At 31.5% G+C, this 10884-nt stretch overlaps 1 protein-coding gene across 1 annotated transcript; it reads right to left on the bottom strand.

Moving 5' to 3' along the window:
* LOC109707817 ((+)-neomenthol dehydrogenase-like) lies at positions 5920-9494 on the bottom strand. The gene is made up of 5 exons (XM_020229345.1): positions 9460-9494; positions 9105-9348; positions 8871-8945; positions 8570-8760; positions 5920-6298 (listed from the first exon to the last, which is right to left on the bottom strand). The coding sequence occupies exons 1-5, from the start codon at positions 9492-9494 to the stop codon at positions 5920-5922; spliced, it is 924 nt and encodes a 307-aa protein (XP_020084934.1).

Below are 10884 nucleotides of genomic sequence, written 5' to 3'. Positions count from 1 at the left end.
CACCGTTTATACATATATTGTATAATTTTTATAGTATGTTGTAATATAATATATTATTTTCGCGTAATATACTAAACTGTGCGTAATTTAGTGTAAAAATCATGCAAAATATGTATTAACAATGCATATGTTGCACTACTTATACAGATATTGCACTATTTTGATGAGTTTGTTGCACTATTTGAGAGGATGTTGCACTCTTTCATCTTACTAATTATTCTTTATTTTTTTATTTTGTCTTGAATGAGGTTTTTCGTTTCACGAGAAAGGTACATATAATTATGGCTTAGCAGTTGTCATTTCAAGAAGTTTTACACTTAGTGACTTAACAGTTGTATTTTTCTAGGCGTTTAAAGCATATAATTTTTATGCATTTTGACAGAAGAGTTGTTTGGTCATCCTTCTAAAAATTCGGTCCGAATCTGCAAAAACTAAAAAGGTGGCCCACTTTTGCAAAAACATAAAATTAGTGGATTTTTTTATACAAATTGGCCTTTAAAATATTATATAAATTAATCAGTACATTATCAGATCACATAGAAACTCTATATTGCGAGGTACTGCTACAAAATTATCAAATATTATCTTTATATATTAATAATGCTAATGTGCTGGTACTATAATGTAAAGAAATTTAATTGATTAACTCATGCAATATCAATTGTGACTATATCAGTAGCATATATAAGATATTCATCTAAAAAGAATCTAAAGTATTTCCTTACTGGGACCCTTTTTGATCACTTGGTCTAAAGTTGAGGGCCCAATTGATTCTCTTTCCATGTGGAACACATGGTTTGTGAATTGAGGAGCCCCATTAAAAGTGCCTACAGAGTTCAAGATCAACATTCCAACTACCTCCTCTTTTTCCTAGAAACTGGTCCAAAGGGAAGCAGCCACTAAGCTAGGGTTTGGTCTTTGTACATGTGTAAGTCTTCATCACTTGTTGTCCTTTCCTATCCCCTTGGCAACTAAGATTGATTGTCAGTTTTTGCTGATGTGGATACAGCAACCAAACACAGAGAGAGAGAGAGAGAGAGAGAGAGAGACTGCATGTGATGACTCTGTCCACCAACACTGATAACTTGTCGAGTCTAAAATATTAATACAAAATATTTAAATTCAGTTATTAGCTAATAATATGCTATACAGCTACACATAAATTTCTCACACATATTCATGTTATCTGATGTGGAACTATTAAAGCGTCAAATAAAATTGTATCAAGAGAGAAAGAGCTGCTATAATTTTATTTAAAAACTATTTCTCAATTGTATTGTTAAAAAAAAAAGCAAAATACAATTATAAAATAACTTTAATATTTTTGATAGCATAAGGTTTAGGTTCTTGTTTTTGAGCCTCATTATTTTATTTTGTCTCTCTGGTGAAGCAAAAGAGTATTAAAAGTTATTGATGCTGAAACATGCATGACCCAAAAATAATGAAAAGGCAGAGCTGAAACCAGTATTCCTGCATGGAGTAGGGGTGTAAAAGAGCCGAACACGAGCGAGCTAGGGCCGGCTCATATTCAGCTCGTTTAATAAACGAGCCGAACACGAGTTGGCTCGTTAAAGGATCGAGCCAAAAATTCAGCTCGTGTTCCACTCGTTAATAAACGAGCCGAATACGAACTGGCTCACGAGCTGACCAACAAACAATAAGTTAAAAAGAATTAGATTGAATATATATAAAAAAATTAAATTTATAAAATTTTATTCATTAGACTTTAATCTAATAGTTGAAACTTTACATACAAATGAGTCTTTTTATAATTAAGCTCGCATTTATATTTTTCTTTTGCTAAAAATTAAATAATAAAAATATATATTATATATAATTATATATTTATATATAATAATATACATTAAATAAATTATATAAATATAAAATATATGTATTTGAGCTGTTATCGAGCCGAACACGAGCGAGCTAACACTAGCTCGTGTTCAGTTCGTTTATTAAACGGGCCGAAAAATTCAGCTCGTGTTCGGCTCATTTACTAAACGAGCGATTCGATCTCGAGCTCATTTCGAGCCGAACACGAGCTGGATTGCCACCCCTAGCTTACATTTATCTTCAAATAAACATACGTCTTGAAATAATATCACTTATCTGATAAAATACTAATATATAAAACATCATGTTATATTTGGTTTAAATTTGTAGTTATCTAAATTAGAGTTAAATCCTAATTTAATTGAAATTATATATAATTTAGATTTAATTTGGCACATATGAATTATAAATCGGAATCTAATTTCAAATTGAATTAGATTAGACTTGTATTTAGAAATCTAATTAGATTAGAGTTCCAATTAGACTCTAATTTGAAGCCATTCTCTATATATATGCCAGCCATGTTAATGAAGCCGCCGCGACTCAAATTAAGCCTTGCATATTAGAGAGTTCTTGGTTCTGCAAGAGACCGGCCTATTAAGATGCCATGCTAATTAATAAAATGTGAGGTTGCTTGTTTCTGTTGAAGGAGCTGTGATGCACTAATTAATTAAGTGGCTTGTGATGGTTCGTACGGTGGCTGCAACACCATCAATCAGGGTGCATGGTGCCGTACATCCTTCATTTGGTAAGCCGAGCAGCTTATTTGGAATCGCATGTACGAATGCGGATTTTCGGTGCTTCGGATCTAATTAAATTTTGGTCTTTGAGAAATTTTCTTGTACTCCGTCTTTCGACATTAATAAATTATTTGCTCCGTCTTCGTCCGTGGACGTAGGTCATTGGCCGAACCACGTAAATATCGGTGTGCTCTTTTTTTATCCTTTTTTTTCTACATTAAATTATTTTCTGTATCTTTTTTTTTCCGTTCCGATTTTAACACATCACATGATTCAAAAAATTATTACCTAGGCATTAATTATATAAAAATTTTGACTGTATATAAAAGAGATTTGTTCAAAAGTTTATGTACCGATATGTACATTAGTCAAGGTCACAACACCGACATGTACATCTTTGTATATTTACAAAAAAAAAAATGCTACCTATTCACTTCGTGAATATGTTATACTTTTAGATTTAAAATTTTAAATATTTTAAAACATTTAACATTAATTTATTTTTTTTGAAAAAAAATAGTATGCTACCGCTTTATTCATAAAGAAGTTGAACTAAACATCGTACTAAGACAGCCCGGCCTCGAAAAAAAAGAGAGAGAGTCAATTTATGTAAAATACTAAGTTTTTCACAGGTTTCTAAAGTAACGGGACATCACCAACAATTGGCTTGAGTTGCGGTTTTTTTTTCCTAGAATATTCTCTTATTTCACTCCAACCAAATAATTCACCACAATGAGACAATAGTTGTAAGCTTCCCTACCCCCACAGCCCACTCACTGACAGGCAACTGAGTAAAATTTTTTTATTGAATAGTTGGTTGTCCAAGAGGGATTTTGTAATCTTGCATCTGACAAAGAAGTGGTCGACCGTCTCAGGCTCCACCATACACAGGACACATTAAAAAAATTGGCTCCACCATACATAGGACACATTAAAAAGATTATTAAGATAAGCGAGTTGATCTCAGCCTCTTAAAATGTAGCATATAAATTTTACACAACTTCAAGGTGTATAGATAGCATTGCTCGATTTATAAAATATAGCAACAACTTAACTAAAAGATAAATCGTTAACTATTTTAATTTTGTTCGTTAAATAATAATTAAAATTTTATCAATAAATTTTGTAAAAAAATTTAAGTTAATTAACTTAAATTATATATAAGGAGTTCATTTAGAATATTATTGATAGTAAATGACAAGTTTTTCTTTAAATACCACTCTATTTTCAAAATACATCAACAATTAGAATACTTCAAAAAAATTTTATTTGATTTCATTCTTTATTAATTTACTAATTTATCACACAATAGAAGTTTTCAAACTAATCTACCTGTAATAGAAAAACAAACTTAATTAATAAATCTACTATAATTCTTCACATTATTTTGCCAAGTTACATGACTATAATCAAATAAAATTCATTTATATATTAAAATTTGCAAGCAAAATTTTCTTTTTTTACATTTTAATCTTTTTCCAAATAAATACTATTTATTAGGAGTCACACATAAGAAAATATTGGGGAGCTGGCTCCAATCCAAATGGGCTCAACCGACAGCCCTATTCTTGAATCAGGCCTGCTTTCTGATCTTTCGAAGTTGCACCCAAGTCTAAGAAACGAAAGGCCCAATTCTCTCTGCAGACTAAGGTTGATACAGAAGAGAACTTGGCCCAGTCTCAACATTCAACGCCCCCCTTAAAAGCCTTCCTCTTGTTTAAAGAAAGCCCTCTATGTGAGCTAGACAGCGAGTCTGCATTCATCCAACTGTCGATCTAGAGTGGGGTTACTATGAAGGCATAATATTCTAGATAGAAGCAATTTCGGAAAAAAAATATAATGCCCTAATAGTTCAACATCGGATGGAAAACTGATTCTGATTAGAATATATAAAGCTTACACCCTAGTAATAATAATTGAGTTTTAATATTTTGGATCCGTTGTTTGGACCCAACGAGTTATTATTGCTAGCGGATCGGATAGGATCGTTACAATTGGTATCAGAGCCGAATACCAATCGGAAGTGTGAGAGTTAAGTGCTATGTCGGGCAAAGTGTTACTTTTTAATCTCACATCGTCTGGTAATTCCAGGTAATTCTGGTTTGGACTCGACGAAAACGTCAGGTCTAAATAGAGAGAGCACTAGTAATAATAACCGGGCTTAAGTATTTTGGACTGGTGGTTTGGCCCAACGAGTTATTATTGCTAGCAGTTTAACCAATTTCTCGGCCAGTGGAGATAGTTGCAAAGCCAGTGGTTTCCTCCTTTTGAAGTCCATAATGCGCTATCGGCACATGGGCTTTGTTTGTCTTGAGCTCTTTACCTACTATAAGGTGGTTAATTCAATCTATAGTAATAGGGACGATTCAATCATTCAAGTGACGGAATGGCAAGTATTCCGCCTTTTCATCGTGCAGTTGGTTCAAGTTTTGATTCTGATTTTGTTTCCAAACATGCTTTCCCACGTGGAAGGAAAGTGTCAACAAATTCTTTTTTTTTCTTTTTATTTTTTTTGAAAGAGAGGAAAAGAACAAGAGGGATACTTTTTCTTTTTCTTTTTTTTTTCTTTTTTTTTTTTTTTTACTTTACCTTGTCGAATTGACTTGCTTGCATGCTACAGGGTTTTCCCCATAATCCAGATGAAGATTGTGCACATTTTACCTTCGACCAGTAAATGTACCACTTGACCCTGTTCCAGAGTTCGATCTCTTCCGTTCCATTTTGTCGGTCTTCGCTTCAATCGGTGAACTTGAATTCGAGATCAAAAAAATAGAGGAAGCCTATGTGAGTTGTAGTAGAAAGAAGCCTCACAAGCAAGGGAAATTACGCGCACATTCACTAGTCAAATAGTGTAGATGAATATTATTTAAGATTGGAGGTCTATAGTCATATCGTTTTGTGAAGTTAAATTTCAGCATGTTTTCTGTAAATCCAACACAAATTTGTTTATAGTTTAACTTGTTTGGAAAAGAGTTTATAACCGAGTTTTCTCTTTTGGGGTTTTTTTTTTTTAGAGGAAGATTGTATGCTACTCGTTTGGTTTATTTTTTTTACAAATAAACTTAACTGAAAATATGAAGCAATTAGGCTTCGAATTTGTAACTTCGGATACCAATCACCAAGTCCCTTGTCATTTGCGTTAGTAAACAGTTAGTAAAATTTATTTCTATATATGATCACAATATATGTAAAGTGCATACTTTTGACCTTTCAAGTCACCTCCGAAGGGTTTTATAGTTAGCCTTAGCAGCTCCTATTATTCAAATAGGGAAAAAAATGAAAAAAGTGTAGATGATTAATTATTACATATTGTAGAAAAAATTAAAATGGCCACCTTATTTAATCAAATGGTGGACTCTTCAATCTGATCAAAGAAGAGACCGGAGCGATCAGGACCGTCCATTAGGGCTAACATGACAGGTCCCTTGGCACCTTCTTCAACGGTCATAATTCCAATGTTCCAATTCATATCAGTTTTAACAAAACCGGGGTTTACACAATTTATGCACAAAGAAGGGTATTTTTGGGCCAAAATCATAGTGTATGAATTTACTAAAGCTTTAGACACTGTGTATGCTGATGTAGTTGTTGGCCACCCATTGCATTGCAATTTGCCTCCTCTGAAGTCATCTAAAAAGGAACTGGATAACTCCAGCAGCTTCTCCTCTGTTTGCCCATCACCTTTTCTGAAGCACCTCCATGAGCTTTTGGCTTCAGTTGATCTGAGATGTTAATGGAATCATACAGTTTATTTGGGTAAATTCAGAAAGTAATTACAATTTATATACGATCTGTCGTTAAAAAGATATCAAAATATTATATTTTATAGACTGCAGATCGGAAAAATATAAAAAGTAATATAGTTTATATAAGATTTGTCATTAAAAGGGTTATGAATGGAATATATTTTAGGAAAAACTTCAAATACCACCCCTGTGGTTTCGCACTTTTTCACTTTAGTACCCTGTGGTTTAAAGCGTATCAATTTAGTATTCTGCGGTTTCGCACTTTCTCACTTTAATACCCTGTGGTTTAAAGTGCATCAATTTAGTGCCCTGTGATTTCATTTTTCTCTTTTCGTCGGCTCATCTGTTAATATTTTATTAAATTATATACAGAAAACTTCAGATACCCTACATAGGTTTATCGAATATTTACTTTAGTACTCTTTAGTTTTAACTTTGTCACTGATTTTTTTTTCCTCCGTTAATATTTCATTAAATTAAATATAAAAAAGTTCAGATACCCTACCTAGGTTTATCGAATATTCACTTTAGTACCCTTTAATTTTAACTTTGTCACTAATTTATAATTAACGAAAAAAATTAGTAAAATGGATAATAAAAAGAAAAAAAATGAAACCATAGGGTACTAACTTTATACACTTTAAACCAAAGAATACTAAAGTGAGAAAGTGTGAAACCACAGGGGCTAACTTGATACACTTTAAACCACATAGTATTAGAGTGAGAAAGTGTGAAACCATAATGGGGGTGTTTGAAGTTTACCCTATATTTTATTGATTGTAGATTGAAAAAACACCACCACTTTGTGGTTTGAAGTGTAATGCTACAACTTGTGTGATTTCTATTTTAGTTTTTTGAGAAAACACATTAATTTTTGCAAAACACGTTTTATATACCTTTTTGGCACAAAATTAAACTACTGTCAAATAAATATATATTTTTTAACTTTTATCTAAGTAAGGGTTAATTGCATACAACTCTCTATAAGCATATCAAATAGCAAATATATTTCTATAAAATTCAACTTTTTATATTTATTCTTACAAAAGTTCTAATATTTTCAAATATACTCCTACTGTTAGGATCCGTTAGAAATATATAGTTAACCATAGGTAAAATACTTAATCCTGATTAGTGAATGAGGTAAATTGACATTTTTATTCCTTTTATATTATTTNTAGTTTTAACTTTGTCACTGATTTTTTTTCCTCCGTTAATATTTCATTAAATTAAATATAAAAAACTTCAGATACTCTACCTAGTTTATCGAATATTCACTTTAGTACCCTTTAATTTTAACTTTGTCACTAATTTTTAATTAACGAAAAAAATTAGTAAAATAGATAATAAAAAGAAAAAAAAGAAACCATAGGGTACTAACTTTATACACTTTAAACCACATGATACTAAAGTGAGAAAGTGCGAAACCACAGGGGCTAACTTGATACACTTTAAAACACAAGATATTAAAGTGAGAAAGTGCGAAACCACAATGGGGGTATTTGAAGTTTACTCTATATTTTATTGATTGTAGATTGAAAAAACACCACCACTTTGTGGTTTGAAGTGTAATGCTACAACCCGTGTGATTTCTATTTTAGTTTTTTGAGAAAACACATTAATTTTTGCAAAACACATTTTATATACCTTTTTGGCACAAAATTAAACTACTGTCAAATAAATATATATTTTTTAACTTTTATCTAAGTAAGGGTTAATTGCATGCAACTCTCTATAAGCATATCGAATAGCAGATATATTTCTACAAAATTCAACATTTTATATTTATTCTTACAAAAGTTTTAATATTTTCAAATATACTCCTACTGTTAAGATCCGTTAGAAATATATAGTTAACCATAGGTAAAATACTTAATCTTGATTAGTGAATGAGGTAAATTGACCTTTTTATTCCTTTTATATTATTTGTGATGGTAAAAGAAAGAAGATGACCATTAGAGATTTTTTGGAGGATATTTTTATATAATTTTAACAGTTTGGGCTTTTCGAGGGGTATATTTGTGATGTCAAAAATATTATTTCACTTATTTTCTATTTAAAAAATAAACAGTGCTCTAACGATAATAAATCAGAGGGCAAATATGAATGTCATTTAGCTTTTGCAAGGATAAATATGAAAAAGTTAAATCTTGTAGGGATAAATTTACTATTCGATTATATTTTTGTATAAAATTAACCTTTTAAGTAAATAGATATAGTGAAAGAACTCAATCAATTGAGAATGGCTTATTCGCCTTAAATTGCGCAATTTTTGCTGAAACATTTACTATTCTTCCAGAATTGGATGACAGTAGAAGGGGGATAAGTGCTTGGGTAACATCTCTAGTGCCATAGAAGTTTGTTTTCAAGCACTCTTCAGCCATCTCATAATTCTGTTGCAGATTACTAAGAAAATCCATCACGATGCTTCGAGTTTTCTGCACTCAACAATCAGAAGCTGGAATAGTATTTGTTTTCGCTACGGATAACAAGTTAGAAACTTAATAGATCATAAATAGAACAGCATCCTTAAGATAAAAGTAATTACCTTCTCACTTTCAATCTTAAGACTGTTCAGTATCTCGGCGTCGATTGTGACTCCTCCTATTGCAGCATTGTTCACCTGAAATGCGAGAAAAAGTCACAGAAGTAAATGTCAAAAAGTTTTTCAATAAACTTTCAATCCTTGAGAAGAAAAATTATGATAGAGATTGATCTAGAGTTATGAATTTATCAAAGTATGATAAAACTCTTTCGACAGTTGCGAAGAAGGATAATTCACCAAGATATCAAGCTTTCCAAAAGAAATCTTGACGAACTCCGATAATGAATCAATGCTGGAATGATCGGTCACATCTAATCGGTGGAAGATTACATCAGAAAGCGTGGATTGTTTGAGCTTTTCTACTGCTTCCAAACCCCTCTTCTCATCTCTAGCAGTTAGTATGACTCTGACTCCATTAGAGGCCAACTGCCTGCATATCTCCAATCCAATTCCTTTGTTCCCTCCTGTTACCACAGCAATCCTGACATAGAAAGAAATTGAGCTCTCCAATTATATTTTATAAAAGTATTCTCTTTCCCGACGAGAAATTTTCTTTAAACACGAGTGCAGCTCAGATGAAGGACGCACTAACCAAAAAATCTGAAGGGCTTTCTTAATCTCAGTCATTCATAGCTCTTAAAAAATTGAATTGTTTGTAATAATACTTAAATGTATCCTATATTCCGAATTACAAGGGTGACTCTTCAATCTTTCTTTGCGGTAAGGGGCTATTTGATTCCTCGAAAAAGTATGGAAAATAAACTTTTGAGAAAAACATTTGCTATGGAAAACCTCTTTTCTAATTTTTCGCTTGTTTGGTTAGAAGGAAAACTAAATTTTTTTAGAAAGTTTTTTTTTTTAAATTCATGAAAAATTGGCATTTTGTTTTCTGATTTTTTTTAAGAAAAAAACAAAAATATTAGTTTTCTACAAAATTTAGAATTTTTTTTAGAGAAACAATTAAATAGTTTTTTTTTTTGAAATCAAACTGACGGAAAACTAAAAAAATAATTTTTTTCATAAAAAAATTAGTTTCTCTTTTTTCATACTTTTGTGAGAAACTAAACAATCTTGTATGTGCCCTTCACTTGAGCTGAACTCTTTGAGAGGAAAAAAAAAAAGAAAAAGGAAAAAAAAAAAGAAAGAGGAGGGTATATCACCTCTTCTCCATGTTGTTGGAAATTAAGTGATGTTTCCATGGCTAATTTAAACAAAAAGGAGGAGCTCATAAGCGACAAAAGTGGGAGGGAATAACAAAGAGAGACTTCACTTATTAATCTTTAAAAATAAAAAATAAAAAATATGAATATATGAATTCTTCCTTTTCCTACGTCCGCCGGCAAGCCTACTTAACCGAATTTTCAACTGCCGCTGCGGACAGCCGTTAGCAGTGAGGTGCAACTTGCGGCATTAATCACTTAACTATTCCGATTTTACGATTTAGTCCTTGTCCCTTTCATTCCCCCTCAAACCACAAAAACCTTATTAATCATCTTCTGATTTTATGTTTATTTTACTGTAAAAACATACTATTAAATATGCTAGCAAAATAATACTTATTAAAAACCACACCATCATCGTAGAGTGCAGAGTATAAAATAGTAAAACGTTCTGTTCAAAAAAAACTCTTACGGTGAAATAAAAAGAGTGGCAAATATAAAATGCGCTGAGAAGGATATAAATTGAAGTTTATTCTACTATATTTTATTCTAACCATAAGAAAAAAATAATCTATTTTTTATTTTAATAAAATAACAATTACCTATGAAATGATTCACTTATTTCACTGTGAATAAGGCTAAAAAGTGGTTAATAACATACATTAGATTTCTTATCAACGGTCGTGAATTAAAAAGTTCAGCGTACGCAAAGTTCAGAATTTGAATTATTTAAATGAAAAGTGGAAGGAGCAAATTGCAATATTGGGATGGAGTATAGACTTTTTATAAAATTTACCTCATATTCTGCAACATGCCAGGCTAGTCATCAATTTTCTTATTTTTTCCTATCAGCTGAA

Source organism: Ananas comosus, linkage group 3 (assembly GCF_001540865.1).
Source record: "Ananas comosus cultivar F153 linkage group 3, ASM154086v1, whole genome shotgun sequence".
In the NCBI taxonomy this organism is placed as follows: domain Eukaryota; kingdom Viridiplantae; phylum Streptophyta; class Magnoliopsida; order Poales; family Bromeliaceae; genus Ananas; species Ananas comosus.
This window is presented reverse-complemented; position numbering and strand designations above follow the sequence as displayed.

Excerpts from the sequence above, each read along its gene's own strand:
- LOC109707817 (XM_020229345.1), bottom strand. The coding sequence starts at position 9,494 with ATGACTGAGATTAAGAAAGCCCTTCAGATTTTTTG. Across the intron at positions 8,761-8,870 it reads TTAAGATTGAAAGTGAGAAG|AAAACTCGAAGCATCGTGAT; the intron begins GTAATTACTTTT and ends TGTTGAGTGCAG. Across the intron at positions 6,299-8,569 it reads GCGCAATTTAAGGCGAATAA|ATCAACTGAAGCCAAAAGCT; the intron begins GCCATTCTCAAT and ends TTAACATCTCAG.